We start from the raw sequence: 16,066 nt of genomic DNA on the forward strand, positions 1-16,066 counted from the left end.
CTGTCTGTAAATCTTCAAACATAAAACACACTGTCTGACGTCCCCCCTCGCTCTGCCTCTGAGTGACTCATCCTCACCCCCCTTCACCCCCCCCCCCCCCTCCCCCCAAACACATCCTGATTCTCTGGCCGTTAATCACAACCTCTCCTGCTCCCAGAGATCGATATGCTTCTGACTAACAACACAACAAAACAACGTAATAACGCAAAGATGCAAATGGTAACAAAAATATTTTTAAATATGCTTATGGGTAATTATCGCCATCGTAATCATTGCGATCAGCTAATATAAAAGTGCACTATTCACACACAAACTTGATTCCCCTGCAGCGGGGTAAAAATGACAAGGGCTGGGCTTGGTTTTGGTGCTAGTCGGACATTTCCTGCAGAATGTCAGAAAGCGGTTGAGACCGGCAGCTCGCTGGAGACTGACCCAATATTTACTGGTCATTTCCCCTCGCCATCGAGGAACAAAGAAAACCATCTGAGGGATGGGAACAATCCAAATGTGACCCCTTTTCACTCAGTGTCTCATAACAATAATATTAATAATAATAAAGAAAACAAAAAATCAAATGTTTGAATGTATCCTGCTTCCCCTTAGTGATCTACCTCCCCTTTTCTATGTATGCACGGCCCTGCAGCTCATGTCGCCTGTACCAGCAATTTCCTTTTGTATATTGTCGTTCACACACACACACACACACACACACACACACACACACACACACACATATTATATAGTTATATAGAGAGATTTGTATTTGTTTTTCTAACTTTTTTTTAGTTTTTATCCACACACAAAAAAGTGAAAAAAATTAAAATAAATTAAAGTCAAACATGCACGCACACAAAAAGACTGATGTGTAGTAAAATGCTTTACATTGCTGCCCTGTGTGTAAACCAGGGCCTAATTCTGTGTCTCCGTTCGTATTTTTTTTTTTAATGCATAATTGAATTAATAATGTTGGTCATCTTGTAAACATCATAATAAATCATTTTGGGCCGTCATTTTTCTCCACGCTGTTGTATTTTGTTGTCGTCTGAAGTCTCGACATGATGAATGAGGCCACTTTCATTTTTGTTTGTTCATAGTACACAGAGTATTTATTCAGTCCCTACAGTCACTGGTGGTTTTTCTTTCATTTCTTTTCCAGTTGGGAAGCATTGAAGCTCTCGCCATTGTCCTTCTCACCGCCAGGCTCCGGCATCAAATCATCATTCGAGTCACTGTTAAGCAAAGCCTCCTCCTCCTCCTCCTCTTCCTCTTCCTCCTCCTCCTCGCCTTCGTCCTCCTCCTCCTCCTCTGCGTGCGCCTCTTCCTCTGGCGACAGGTCATCCTCGGCCTCTCCGGATGTTCCCGTGGTGTCGTCCTGAGCCGCGGGCAGACCCGGCGGGGCGGCGGGCTTGTGGCTGGATCGCGCCTCCTCGTGCTGCCTCTTCTTGCTGAGGTCCAGGGAGTCGCTGAGACCCAGGCCGGCGGCGTTCTTCAGGAAGAACAGCGAGCTGCTGGTGTCGGTGCCCAGGTTGAGGGAGCCGTCCAGGCTGATGGAGGACGGCTGGTACAGGTGGCTGTACTCCGACCCCATGCCGACTGCCGGATAGATCATGGAGGGAGCGCTGCTGTTGATGCCGCGGGACAAACCGTGGAGGCCACTGGGCGAGGAAGAAGAAAGGCCCATAGACATTAGAGGGAGCGCGGACACGCCTCCTCCCAGGTGGTGCGCCGCTTCCTGTTTGGGCGACACGGACGGCATGTCGCCGCGCTCCTGCTTCTCGTGCTTTCTCTTGTGGGAGTCCATCTGGGACATGCCCACCACCGTGTGCTTGCACTCGGGGAAGGTGCAGTGGAAGTGCGAGCACTTGAGCTTATACTTGCAGTCGGGAACCTCACAGTCGACACTGGAGCTGAACTGGCAGAAGCCGGCGGCGCTGATCACGTCTTGCTTCCCGTGGTGCTTGCGGTGGGCCGTCACCTTGGTGCTGTCGGTGCAGCGGAAGCCGCAGCGCAGGCAGTGGAAGTGGGTGCTGTTGCCTGAGAACTGGCAGTCAGGGAAGTTGCAGCTGAGTGAGGACTTGAAGCGCTTGAAGTCATCCAGGACCAGGTTGTCCACGCGGTCGTGGTGCTGCGCGTGCTTGTACATGTGGGTGCGGCCGCAGAACTTGTAGCCGCAGTTCTCCCGCGTGCAGTGGTAGTGGGTCACTTTCAGGGAAAACTGGCAGCCTGGGTCCTTGCAGTTCTCGTAGAGGTCGTAGCGCCGGAAGCCCTCCAGCATCATGCCCTCGTCCAGCATCTTGCGTGACGACGGGGTCTTGCGGCGCTTGCCAAATGGTGACATGTCCTCGATGATCCAGAAGCGCTTCTTTGCACCAGTGGCCGTGGGAATGGAGATGGTGTTGCCTGAAACAAAAAAAGGAAACACATTAAACTATAATCACTTGGTTCACAAAGTAAACTACGAGCAAATTACAGCTCCAGACCGTCCCGGTTCAAACTCTAATGTGCGGCCGCACTCAGCCAGAAGTAGTTCACGGCTGAGTAAGCACAGAGAGCCACAATTTGTTTTATTCCTAATTCCCAGAATGATTAAAGGAGGGGGGGTAATGATAGATTGACTTTGGAACATGACACTTTTACAGGGTGTCTCCAGCCTCCAAACGGAGGCGGAATTGTGGGTCTTAACCAACCCTCTTATCTCCATGTTGTTTTATGAGGGGCACCCACCCTTTGCTACACCCTAATAATGTGATCCCTGTTCTGCAAGACAGGAAGCAGTGAGCCTCGATAAAACCTGAGGCGTGATTAAAATAGGAGGCCGTCAATGCAGCTTTGTTAACGGGAGCTAAAAAAGGTCCAGGCTTCATAGTACAGGCTTCAAACGTGCTGCTCTGTCTTGTAATTCTAGTGATACTAAAAGGGAAAACACACCTAAAGGTGTAGGGGAGCTATTCATACACATTTGTTATTATACACACTCGGTAAGCATGCACAGTTCTTCAAACATGTTTACGTGTTTAAATATGTTTTGCATGCTGGAAAGTCTTTTCAGTTTCCTGTCTTTCCACAACAATACTGCACAGAAAGACTGGATCACACAGTTAAATACTGCACAGGACTCAATTGAGAGTGACAGCTGCAGTGTTGGTTTGCGCCGGGGATAAGTACCTGCAGCATCCTGCACTATAGGGACGTCATTTTTAACCGGAGACGGAGTGGCAATGATCGGGCTGAAAGCTGGTGTGTTGGTTGGCATGACAACACCCCGAGTGGCTCCCAGAGAGGCGCTGAGCAGAGAGTATGACAGACAGGATGGAGAGAGGAGGTACGGGAGTGATGACAGAGGAGGTCGGAGGAGAGCAGGAGAGAGGGATGGGGCCTGGGAATGGAGGCCAGGCTGAGGAGCGTAGTGAGGTAGAGGTGGTGGTGGTGGAGGAGGAGGAGGTGGGGAAGAAGGAGGGGCATTTTGGGTAGCGCTAGTATCAGCAGGGGTGGTAGGAGCAGAAGTGGTGGCGTGCCAGCCTTGTCCTGGGGAGACGAGTTGACCGAAGAGGGTGAAGGACAGACCAGAGGGGAAGAAACACAGACAGGTACACACACACACACACACACACAGAGGGGATGGGAGGTAAAAAGGGAAAGATAAAAGATAAGAGAATGATACAAAATGAGGCCCATTCAAGACAAGTAACCCAAACACCAGCCAAAACAACAATGATGCGAGTAGTGGACAATATTGGTCGCACATGGAGAAATGTGAAAATCACAGGCAGGCTTAGATTTAGAAATTATAAGCAGAGAATTCTTTTTTTCAGTCAGTATAAGGAAAAGGAGACTGTTTCTCCCTCCCTTTCCCTCCTCCCACAATTCAAACTAAACTACTAAAAGTGCTAAAGTAGACATAAAACCACAAGGATGATCACTGGCCAAAGGGAAATGTAATAAGCTACATACAGTCCAATAACTCAAACCGCTGATGTACAAAATGAAAGTTTTATGAGGATGACCAGGCAAACTGCAAAAGACCTTGTCCATGACTCAGAACATAACAATACAGCATTGTCATCAACCTCATATAACAGGATGTGTGTGTAATTATGTTAGTGATTGTAAATCAAACTACTAAAGCCCAAAATACGTGGTTGATTGATGGTTTTGTTCTTTGGTAAAGTAGATGTATGTGAACCTGAGGCCAAATATGAGATGAAAACTTAACCATATTGAAGCTCTACATGCTGACAAGTATGATTTTTGTTTTTGTTTTTGCATATTCTCACCTGCTGGAGAACTATCGTTGCCTACAGGTGTGCTGGTGCAGCTGCGGTCCTGGTTGGAGGACTCGGAGGAGAGGCCCAAGGGGCTGCCCCCTCCTCCCATGTAGTCCATGTAATCATCGGTCTCGTCCATGAGGGTGGACGAGAAGCTGGAGTTCATACCAGGATGGCTCCCTATCATACCAGATGCATCTGACCTCTGACCCAGTGGCATCACCTGGAACACAAAATCAGTTTTATTGTAAGTGACACACCTGGAACTCGTAAACCAATTCAGCATTTTGTTCAACCTGTGTATATATAACCTGTGTATGTTGTCTGATGTAAGGCTACCAGCTATTTCGCCCATTTTTCCTTCGCCAGGTGTTCTGTTGCCTAACGCTCATTGTCTGTGGTTATGCTTCTGTTTTGTAAGACCAGTTTAGTGCATTGGCACCGAGCTCTCTCTCTCTCCCTCTCTCTCTCTCTCCCTCTCTCTCACTCGGCATCTGCCTAAATAATGTGAACGTCGCCTTGGACTCTAATACCCATATGCTATGTCGACATTTCCACATGTAACACTGAAAGGCTGCTGCCTTGCCTGGCATAGATTTCAGTACACTTTATCTGAAAAGAACATCTTAGATTATAGTCTGTCATTAATGCAGGTGTTGGCTCTTGGCATGCAACCAAGCATTTCTCGAAAGAAGGAACGTCATTATATATAAAGGTTTCACATGAAAAAAGAACAAAACAGAACTTGAAAATCCACATGTTTAAATCCACTTTCGGTACATGATGTACTGCAGAGGTTGTTAAAAAGGGAAGATACTCAACTGTGAAAAATCTCATTAAAAGAATCTCATGAGTGTTTTGTAACTGACTGGTACGACAGGTTATCAACAGTACTTTGCCCTAAATAGACGTTTTCAGAATCTGACTCATAAAAAGGCCCATAACAAACAAAGCTAGGTATAAAATCACCGTGGATACCAACTGGAAAAACCCCAGACAAATTAAAAAAGGAAATCAGTTAAAAGAAAGAAATCAATCTGTTTAAACTTTTGAAGTAGCTTTAGCAGGTAATTTGTATTTTCCTTTTCAACTTCTAGAACTACATTTCTAGAGCAGTTCTTGTTGGAGGAAATACTTTTTAATAATGTTCCTGCAACAGAAAATACTACTGGATGTTTTTTGTGGTAATATTAAATGAAAAGGAGGAGCTACTTGGCTTCATTATAAAATGTTTTGATAAACGACTCAACGCCTGTTTCAGTTTTCAGTTAATTACACTTTTTAATTTGACTTGTGTCACATGCCTGCGAACCTACCTGGGACGGGACTCTGTCAAAGTTCTTCCCAAGCATCCGCCTCATGTGTTTGCGTGCATGTGAGGTCATCTGGTGCTTGAGCAGGAAGGAGAACTGGCAGCCCTCGCGGATGCAGTGGAAGTGGCTGTTGACCTGGTTATACTTACAACCTGAGCAGAGAAAGCAGTAACAGTTTTTAAACCATTCAATTTGCAGATAAATTTATCTTTGGCTGATTGCGAGACTTCTGAGAACAGCCACTGTGCTAAATGCAATATTATCAGTGTGACAGTGTTATGATCAGATCACACGTAAAGTGATATTTTTTTTTAATTTCATGATATAACTCCGACAAAACAGGGATCGGATTCAGAGTGTTTGGAGTGTACATGTAGGAGGAATATTAGATCACTCCGGTGTCACACTGAGCAAGTCAAGGCTTCTGTGCACTAAACCTGTGGAGCTCTTTTATTACACTGACATGCTTTATTCAATTAGGAATTTACATAAATAAATTCTCATTTTCTGTGGGCCAATAATGCATACACCCCTGCAAACCAAAGTAAATATACAATTATTGCCATATTAAATTCATTTTTCAAAGTATCTCCATTGTCATTTTTCCTTTTGTTCTCTGTTGTGCTGCGGTGTGCTTCATATACTTCTGTTCTTTTCTAGTGTTTTATCCAGTCTAGCACTAATTGCTTTATGATTTAAAATCAAATGAATGTTCCGTTTTGTGCCTGTTAATCAAATACTATTATATAAAAGCAGGCAGAAATAATTGAAAGCGTAACATGCTGGGCATGTGCTAGCATGTCAGTAACCATGGTACCACAACACGTCCGCGTCATCAGATAGCTTTTGCGCACACACAATGTTTGAAACGCGCAAAGTTGTGCAAATAACAGTAACCTCTGTGACACGGAGGGCCTTTTGTGAGACAGAAACCAGAAGTTCAGTTTAATGTTGCTGCCACGGATACCGGCGAGCGATCAATTCTTTATGACAGGACTCGTAGCGATGGTAATCCTTTCTGTGTTTCCCACAGCCCGAACAATACCGATGGCAGATCAGGCTGGGGACAAAAAACAGCTGTTTGGGGCCCGTATTTGTTTGCTTTGTCGATGTGTTCTGAAAAGCTTGTGCAACCGCTCGGGGAAAAAAAACGAGAAAAAAACCCCCCGATCGCTTCTAATTCATTTCTGTGCGATGGCAGCGGTGGCTGTGAGGCGCAGCTTCTGAACACAAACAGGCTAAACCAGACAAGGCGGATAATTAACAAACACAAACCTAATTGGTCATTTCTGACAGGGGCAGAAGGAAGAAGAAAAAAAAAAAACCTGGCTCCCCCCCCCGCCCCCCCCTTCACATACTAAAAGCAAGACTACCTTTGGGACATGAGGTGCCAATGTGGATATGCAAAACACAGCAACATAACGTATAAGGCCGACTTCTTTAAAGCCTCTTTATCAACTCACATAGCATGACGCCAACACTGGTCTCTCTCAGTAAACACAGATAATATATAATACATCCCCTCGCAACAGCCACCAAAAATCAATCCCAATATAAAACTTTATATCCACACTGTGCCCCAGGTAGAATATTAATAAAAGCTAGAGTGTGACAAAAAGGGACAGCGGACCAAAACCTTCACTAAACTTGAATTATATCAGATGTATTCTTTCTTACCCAGCCTCCCACACTCCTCCCTTTTGGTGAAATATTTGAAGCCGTTGGCGGCCCGGCGCTCGGCCTTTTCGTGCTTCTTGACGTGCCATGGCAGCTTGGTGGTGATGTTAGTGACAAAGTTGCAGCTGGGCCGTAGACAGTGATAGTGGCCCCTCATTCTGAACTCGCAGTGCTGCAGATCAAACACAGAGTTTCCAATTTCATGAGTTGAATAGGTCTGAAAGGATTACTTGATCTTTCTTTGTGTGCAGAGTTAAAGTGAACGCTATGTTAACAGTTTTTCCGAAAACAAACAAAGACATCACACGTTTTTTTTTCTTCGTTTTTTTCTCGGGCTTCCCACAAAAAAAAAAAACCCTCCTTTGGAACATGTCTGTACACCGCCATCTGGTTGAGAGGCCCAGATCCCAAAGGACTGGTCCAAATATGATCATCTCAGTTCAGGAGAGGGAGACTGAGGGGGGAGGAGGGAGCGGGAGAAGGAGGGGGATGAGGGGGAGGGTTAGGCAGGAGGGGACTTTTTGTGAGAGGGGTGATTTTCGACACATTAATGAATTCATTTAAATGGTTTTCCAAATACGGGCTCATGAGAGCAGGCGGGGGCTGCCATTTAGGTTTCATTTGCAAAGCATTCCCCTGATTTTTGCCCTATTCCAGACAGCCTTGTTTACTGTGCAAGTGACAATGATTTATTGGGTAATATCAGCTAAATTGGCCTTTTCTGAGAGGAGAATGCGGCAGTCAAAATGACATCATTGACATATAAACAGGCATTACTGGGGTGAGTCGACTATCTTTTTCAGCAGAGATGGAAGACGGGGAGCCGTGGTTGTGAAAGCCTTGAGTCAAATAACCTCAAATACCGGTCTAATAGATAGCATACTTCATGCTTAGAAACCTCCAGGAGATGACAGCAGGGGATTCAGCTCCTGGCTGAGTTATCAAGCCTCACTCACCTGGTTGGGACAGAGACACTGGAGAGAGTAGTAGGAAAACTGGTCGCGGACGTTGACCAGGTTGTTGTTGGGGTTGATGTGGTCCAGACAGTGGGACTCGGCCTTGCCAGACGTCTTGCACACATACTTGCAATTCCCAAACAAGCAGTGGAAGTGGAACTTGTTATTGTACTTGCAGTCAGTAGCCAAACAGGGATCACTGTAAGAAAAGAAAGAAAAATGCAGTTTATGGTCTAATAAACACACTGTACTCTAAATGAACAGGAAGAAGATACATGCTTCTCCTACTTTTCCTGAAACTGCAGGAAACCAGGTTTGACTTGAGGCTTAGCATTCTCCAGAGAGGTGGTGGCCAGAGGAGAGTTGGCCGGCAGGTTGGGCATGGAGGCCGGCATCTGAGGGATGCTGCCGGTCAGCTGCTTCCAGGCCAGCAGCGCGGGAGGAGGAGAGCTGTAGCCGCCGGAGGAGGTGAGGTGTGCCACATCCACGGAGGAGTTGTTGGCCATGGAGACGGGGGCGGCGGGCTGCAGCGAGGCTCCCTCGCCGGAGTCACCGAACTGAGGCTCAGACTTCACTTTCAAGGTAGCGCGCAGGTGGAAGCTGAGAAACAAGACGGGAGCTCATTTTCATGTGGAATCAGTAAAGCCGAAAGCCAGAATGAGGGAAAGGGTTCCTCATTAGATTATGAACAAGTGGCACACTCACTTGGCATGCTTTATGGCTCCATCCACTGTGCTGAAGAGTGCACCACAGTCCTCTACCAGGCAGTGAAAGTGCACTTTCTGTAGGAAGTCACACTGAGCCTCACAGAAGTCCTCTGTGTCAAACCTTAACATAGACAGATAAGATCGTCATTTACTGCCTTCCCAGAAAACGCTAAGAGGAAATTGTGGTTTAATGGTTCAATACTGTAGGTCCTTTGAACTGTGAGTCATTGCAAATTCCGACAAGACTAAATTCTTTGTATTTTACGGAGTTTACAGTAATGCGGTCTGTGGGGAATTGTATTTACAGTACGTTTTAACGTTAACATGTGAGTGTGCACTGACACCTCCTCCGTGCGTTATACCTGCGGAGGTATGTCCTCCAGATCTCAGTGGACTTTTCTGGCAGAGGCCTCTTCAGCACTCGGTTGAGATAGTGCGCCGCCTCCGAGGTGTTGCCTTCCTGGCCTGCCTCCAGCTCCGTCTTCAGGTTCATGGCGCTGAACAGGGCCGGGTTCACCTGTGACATCTACAGAACACACAGCACATAAACAAACCGCTGCTTGCTTCGCGGAACATACGGAAGCTGGCCACCTATGCATATGTTGGTGAGAATGTGGGAGTTTACACACACACACACACACACACGCACACACACAAATGTTTTGTCGATGGCAGAAAAAAGCACTGCCAGATTTACAAACATCCAGGCTTTTGCTTGAGTGCAGGCCAAATGTGTGTGCCAAGTGTCCTCCGGGAGCAACCGTTAACCCTTTTATGTGCCGTGGTGGCTTGAAACAGCCCCCCACCCCCCTCCCTTCCTAAAGCTGACATGACACGAGGAGCTATTGGACAACAAGCACCTTCCCTGTCTGGGTTTAATGACTGCTTTGAGGAAAGGAACTAGAAAACGCTTGTATGTGTGTGTGTGTGGGGGGGGGGGGGGGGGGGGATGTTGTGGTGGGCCGATCCTATTACATCATCAATGGGATGGAAACCAGAAACCACCTGGTACATTTGTATAAATAAGACAATATGTATTATTAAGACCATGTCCATTTTAATCTACACCAACAAACAAACAAAAAATAGCTGAAATTTCCATTCGCTAACAGTTAGACCTGTTAAAAGTCAAGGCAGTGGCTTCTTGCTGTTGTTTTTTTCACCTGACTTTTAATAAAATAATTTACAAAGTCTATGAATAATTGTAGAGCATGGCAGGGGAAGAAAAAGTATAAAGTTCAAAACAGCTCATCAAAAAACAAACATCTCTATATACCTGGCATTGAACCCAGCTACCGCTTCATTATATTAATTTGTGAGAGGTGCAGTGAAAATTACACTGTATGAAAAATGGTTGGAAAATTTAAATGATACAAACTCATCTTATTAGCGGTGAAACATAAAATAAAAAAAACAACCCCCATCGTGTCCCGCTAATTTGTCTTGGGATGAAAGGTGTTTGATGGATGGATCTTACCTTATTCATAAGCGAGGATAAAAGAGATGTATTCCCTGGTACAGGGTGTCCGTTTGATTCATTACTGGAACAAGGAAAATGAACAATGTTTAGACAAGATTTGCATGAGAACAGTAAATATTACTATTTATCACGCAAGGCGTGCTTGTATAATGAAGAATAAAAATGCTGTCTTCTTGTGAAATAAGATATAGTGTGTGTTGAAGGGAATATTGGAGTTGACAGTTTATATAAACATCCTTCACACACAAAGAATTGAGAAATATGTTGAGGATTTTGCACGTGTATAAATGAGATCCTTTTGATAAATCATTGCTAACACAACAAAAGCCTTTTGAGAGAGAGAGGAAACCTCAGTTTCCTCCTTTATTCATTTTCTTAATATATACAGGTGAGTCCCTTCGTGTGTACCTGTGGTCCTTCCTGCTGAGGTCTAGGCTGTGCTCCTGCGTGGAGTCTTGGGTGGGCCCAGGGTTGACGTTGTCCATCGGCTCCTGCTTCACTTGAACCAGACTGAACTGGCTGGCTGAAGCCGGCAGCCCATTCCCTACGGATCAGGCCACAGACGGAGATGAGAGGAGTGACAACAAAGTTGTTGTTGGTCAGCACTTATTACCCAATGATGAGATCCAATCTGACTTCTGTCCTGGCCCGAAAATAATACTCCAAGTGATAATTATTGTGAAATTATGTCGGGCCGTCAAGCCTTTTAAATGGTGATTGAGAGGCGGGAGATATGAGGGGAAAATACTCCTTTTTCTGCAGCACTTGTCACAACTCATTTGCCAGCCTGCCTCTTAACTGGTCATTAAGTGAGATGCTAATGCTGAGGGAAAGTGGCAGTCTCAGATTGGCCGACCGCCCCCCCCCACAACCCCCCTCACCCGCCCGCCCTCCCTCCTTCCCACCTTCCCAGGCTGCTTGTTGGCCTGACAACGGTCGGCAGCCAAAGCCGCCGAGCGTACCCACAAGGAGCAGTGGTGTTATGTCGGTCAGATTGGAGCTGACAGCCAATCAGATTGGTTCAAATAGCATGACCTCTTGATCAAATTCTCCTCCAAATAGGTATCAGCGGACCCTGTGAACGGGGGACATGAGTGCTGAAATGAAATAAATAAAAAGCAGGGGACGACATGGGGTAGAAAAGCTGAGGGGAAGGTGAATTCTGCCCCCCACCCCCCCCCCCCCCCCCCCCCCGATCCCCATGGGGTTGAATTATTAATTGGTCCCGGGGCTAGATTTGGGCTTTTTTGGTAGACAATGAGCGATGGTTTATTTGATAAAGGAAGCGTGTGCGGGAGGGCTGGCCCGGATGCAGCCTCTTGGACACTTTAAGACTGGGGAGCACCGGGGGCCCTGATTGGTTTGGTGAGTAATCTGTTGTTTAGGAATCCTGGCTGGTGATGACGGATACTGACAGCTAAGGTCATGGGCAACCAAGTGTGTGCCCTTGGCCCCTCAGCCCAGTGAGGCTCCTTACAACGTAAGGGGGACACCGATCAGAGCCCCCCTCCCCCCCGCTGCAAGATGACCCAGAGACATATCAGGCAGAATAGGAGTAGAAAAGGCAGTCTTGGGTGTTGTCAGCCGAAAGCTGGGAGATGGGGAAGTGTCAGTATCAGTTCAGTTTGACAATGGCTGAGGTCGGAGAGGTTGTGAGTGGAGTTTGGGTGGAGCCAAAGGAACACGGCAGTTAAACAATTCTGCGTCTGAATTGAGGTCCCCGAATGCCGACTGAAGCCGAGTCTCGGCCCAGCGCCGCGTCCCTCGCCCCAACTTGAGAGTAGACCCAAAAGAGTAGACCCAAAATGAAATAGCCAGAGAGACCCTGCCTTGTCAATGACAATCAAATCAGTTCGGAAACCAAATGAGAGCACATTATATCAGGAGCAGCCTCTCACTACGGCGATCAGCAGGCAGCTTAAAGCATTGCTTAACTTATATTTAAGGATACATTTACCTTCTGAGATGGATTACAAAGCAAATGTCTCTTATTCTGTTGCAAATCGTGAGGTAAAATGTTTTCTATTCACTTCCCAGAGAGGGAGAACAAATGAGTGTGACTCGAAGCAGCTTCTTTCTGGAAATTACCCAGGAATTATGTATCACCATGTAATTACTCGGGATAAGATACAGAGCTTGTGAAAGACCATTTTTACCCTGTGTCTAATTAGTAAACCCTTCAGATGCCCGAAACTCTGGGAAAAACACTTAGAGGTAAATTAGAGCGGAACATTATTACGAAAAAATTCTGAGAAAATACTGAAAGCAGAAACAGAAAAAAAAAACTCATTTCACCACGAAAGAAGTTAGGTTTCACAACCCCATGAAAAACATAAATACCGTGAAAAATAGCCACAAACAGCGACTTTCTCACACCTATTCGAAGGAGAAGCACAAACCACTTCCTCCTCCTTTTAGCCCCAGATGTTCTGTTCACACATTTTATGAAGCAAATATGAGAAACAAAACCGAACTTGACTTTTGCCATAAAGTATGTCAGATCATTTCAGATTTCCCATGCAGCCTCTCTGTGAGACAGCGAGAGGGGGGGGGAAGGCACCATCTGTGGAGGCCCCGCCCTCGCCGGGGCTCTTCCCAAGCGTTCAGACTACCTGCTGGAAGCCCAGAGGTGGAGCTCCTCCCGACAGCCTGGGCTCAGCCCGGCTCCCCGGAGCAGCTGCCCCCCGTCCCTCTCACAGGGCCCGTCCTGCTCCGGGAGCACCACCAGGAATTCTAATCCTTCACCAGTCCCAACATCCGGAGACGATTCCCCCCCTCGCAGCCCCATTTGCAATCCGCTCCCCACCTGCTCAGGCTCAGCGCGAGAGGCCCCACCGCTACTGAGTGCAAGATTGCGCTCTGCGGTGTGTTATCAATTTAAGTCTTTAACTTCATTTTCATTTTCAGAAGCTTTGTTTAGAGCAATATGATAAACATAGACAAGGCAATTACCTCCTAAATTTATGTGAATTGTGTTTATGCTAATCAGGTATTGACATGTTTTTGTGGGAACAGAAGGTTTGCAGAAATTCAAAAATTGTTTCTTTGCTGATGCATGAAAGTGTGTCTGAGTTCTTGTGACAGTAACAAAAAGCCCCTTTCTCAGCTCTGGTGCTTTGACTCATTTCTGCCTGAACAATTTTGGTTTTTTTTTATCAGTTTGCATAGAGGATAAGGGGGAAAAAAAGGAAAAAACCCCAACATTTCTCTCTCTCTTTTTTTTTTTGTTCTTTGCAATTTCTGATCTTAATTTCATTCCACCTCCATTTGCTTGGAACGGGCGCAGACATAGATAAGAGACCAATGATGAGGAAACATGTTCGACACAAGCCCCAGGAGCCCCCACTCTGAACATCATAAGAGACTTTTACAGGCTCTACCCTCCCCTGTCAGCGCATTTATCTCCAAATGGATTGCGGGTATCTAACAAACGATCAACACAATAACATCCCCGGAGCAGAGGACTATGCCTCCAGTAGGCCCCTTTAAGCCCGAAAGCGGCAGTTTCTCTGCTTTTCTCTCCTCTGTGGTACAGTGATAGATATGACCTCTGAGTGTACTTTCTGTGCTCTGGCTGGAGAAACGTGATGTCCACACACGGAGCAAAAAGGATGTGGCTTCTAGTACACATGAAGTTTGTTCTCTTTGCTCAAAAGGTTATTGTTTGTCATATATTTCGATAGCCTTGTCTGTAAACAGAGTAACCAGCTAAGTTGACCCTTAGAACTGACTACCAATGTATCCATCTTTTCACAATTTGCTGTTTCAGTCAGGGAATGGGATGAATTAATCTTTCATTTATTTTAGATTATACATTATCTCAAATAATAGTAGTTATTATCCACATGATTTATGCTCAACGACAACACAATGACCCAGACATGATGACTTTCCGTGACGAGGCTGACCTGTGTTGAAGTTGTTGGAGGGCTTTAGGGCAGCAGCTGCCAGTCGGGCCATCATGGGTGATATCAGACCTTTGCTTGCCGAGATCTTCTCCATGAGGGAGGAGGTGGCAAAGGATGATGGGGTATAGGCCATGGCCCCGTCTGCACCCAGCGTGGAGCAACCTTGGGTCAGTGAGTCGGTGGGCATGGAGTGAGCCCCAGAAGACACAGCTGATGTCAGGCTAGCGGCGGGTGGAGGGGTCTGGAGAGGAAGCCTCGGCATGAGGGGGAAGAAGGGGTTGGAGGCGCCCATGGCACTGTTGGAAATAGCAAGGCCCACCGGCATATTGCTGGGCAGAGCCTGGGACAGCAGGCTGGACATGCGCTGGCCCACGCTGGGCATTGAGGATATGGGTTTGTGGGCGTGGCCCATTGTGGAGGAGGAGGAGACAGCGTTAGAGGGCGTGCCCAAAGGGTGCGATCCAGAGGCCGACTGCTGGGTGGTAGGCGAGGCACTCAGGCTGGAGTTCTTGCTGCTGATGGTCGAGAAGTCCATCAGGTCATCGTTGCTCGATTCCTCTGGCTCATCCTTTGGTGTCAGGTAGGCGGAAGAGAGACCCATGACCCCAGAGGAGCGGATGTGCCGGCGCTCGTGTTTGCGCTTGTGAGAGGTCATCTGGCTAGTGGAGGTAAAGGTGAAGCCGCAGCCTGAGCGGATGCAATGGAAGTGATTGGTGGCTTTGCTGTAGACGCAGCCCTCGTACTTGCACTCCTCATACTTGTAAAACTTCTTGAAGCCATCTTTGGCGTAGGCATCATCCTTGATGTGGTAGCTCTTGTGCTTTTCAATGTCACACTTGTTCTTGAAGGTGAATATGCACCCTGGGCGCCTGAAAAAAAGGAATGGAAGACTAAGGAAAAACACGACTTGATGGGACGGTGAGGGGTCCAATTAGGAGTCATGGACAGGGCCCACATGATTAAAATACTGATAACGATAAAGAAAGAAAGGTGAGGCTGTTGTGTAAGACACGTTCCCCGCAGAATATATTCCGGGGAGCGAGTTTGATGAATTAGCCGAGTGAATAACTATGATCTATGTCCATTGATACAAGTTCAGTGGCACACATGCTTGGGATTTCTTTGTCTCACTGTGCGCGACAAGAAACAAGACAAGAAACAGGGGAGCTATTGGTAGGGATTTCACTTGTGTCCTGCTATTTTTTTCTACACTTGTTTTTTTTCCGCTGTTGGCTTTTCTATTTCTGTTTGCTATTATGGGTATATATATATATATATTCACACCATATATATGTGGAATATATATTATTATTATACGTAGGTGTATGCATTTGATTTCATTTATACTAAATAATCCACTGTGCACCACTTCACTACCCACCTGCAGTGGAAGTGTGTGGTCTTCTGCCCGTAGAATTGACAGCCGACTGTGCCGCAGTCCTCGGTTGCACGAAATCTCTGGAAGCCATCGTTGATCAGCTGGGCATTCTTTTTGTGGAAGTTTTCGTGGGTCATGACATCGGAGGTGCTGGTGTACACCTTGCTGCAGCCCACCTGCAAGGCAAACAGAAGCATGACAATCGGAAACCAGATCTTGGCCCAAAGCAGACATGGAAGTTTCAGTTTGCAAAAAGGGTTTTAAAAAGAGCCAGCTACTAAAAGGCAGTGCTTTAAAGAGAGCTGATATACCGTGCGCGCAACACAGAAAGGAGCTCGGTGTGGTTAAGACGATGCTTGTGGCCTAGAAATGTGTGGAAGAG

The 16,066-nt window shown here is 46.6% G+C and overlaps 1 protein-coding gene across 5 annotated transcripts in view; it reads right to left on the minus strand.

Annotated features, from left to right (window-relative positions):
• Positions 1–110: 110 nt before the first annotated feature.
• The window catches only part of casz1 (castor zinc finger 1), a 71,667-nt gene continuing 55,711 nt past the window's right edge, over positions 111–16,066 (minus strand). For 3 of the 5 annotated variants that reach the window (XM_037478450.2, XM_037478449.2, XM_037478448.2), the window contains exons 7-19: positions 15,688–15,860; positions 14,307–15,175; positions 10,807–10,942; positions 10,396–10,459; positions 9,281–9,444; positions 8,917–9,039; positions 8,500–8,811; positions 8,212–8,410; positions 7,256–7,427; positions 5,582–5,730; positions 4,275–4,488; positions 3,166–3,525; positions 111–2,400 (exon numbers count right to left, since the gene is read on the minus strand). In XM_037478450.2, the coding sequence (XP_037334347.2) occupies positions 1,142–2,400; positions 3,166–3,525; positions 4,275–4,488; positions 5,582–5,730; positions 7,256–7,427; positions 8,212–8,410; positions 8,500–8,811; positions 8,917–9,039; positions 9,281–9,444; positions 10,396–10,459; positions 10,807–10,942; positions 14,307–15,175; positions 15,688–15,860 (4,194 nt within the window). In that variant the 3' untranslated portion in view covers positions 111–1,141. The remainder of the gene's footprint in view (positions 2,401–3,165; positions 3,526–4,274; positions 4,489–5,581; positions 5,731–7,255; positions 7,428–8,211; positions 8,411–8,499; positions 8,812–8,916; positions 9,040–9,280; positions 9,445–10,395; positions 10,460–10,806; positions 10,943–14,306; positions 15,176–15,687; positions 15,861–16,066) is intronic. The other 2 variants (XM_037478453.2, XM_037478452.2) reach the window with 1 other exon arrangement.

This window comes from Pungitius pungitius, chromosome 1 (assembly GCF_949316345.1).
Source record: "Pungitius pungitius chromosome 1, fPunPun2.1, whole genome shotgun sequence".
In the NCBI taxonomy this organism is placed as follows: Eukaryota; Metazoa; Chordata; class Actinopteri; order Perciformes; family Gasterosteidae; genus Pungitius; species Pungitius pungitius.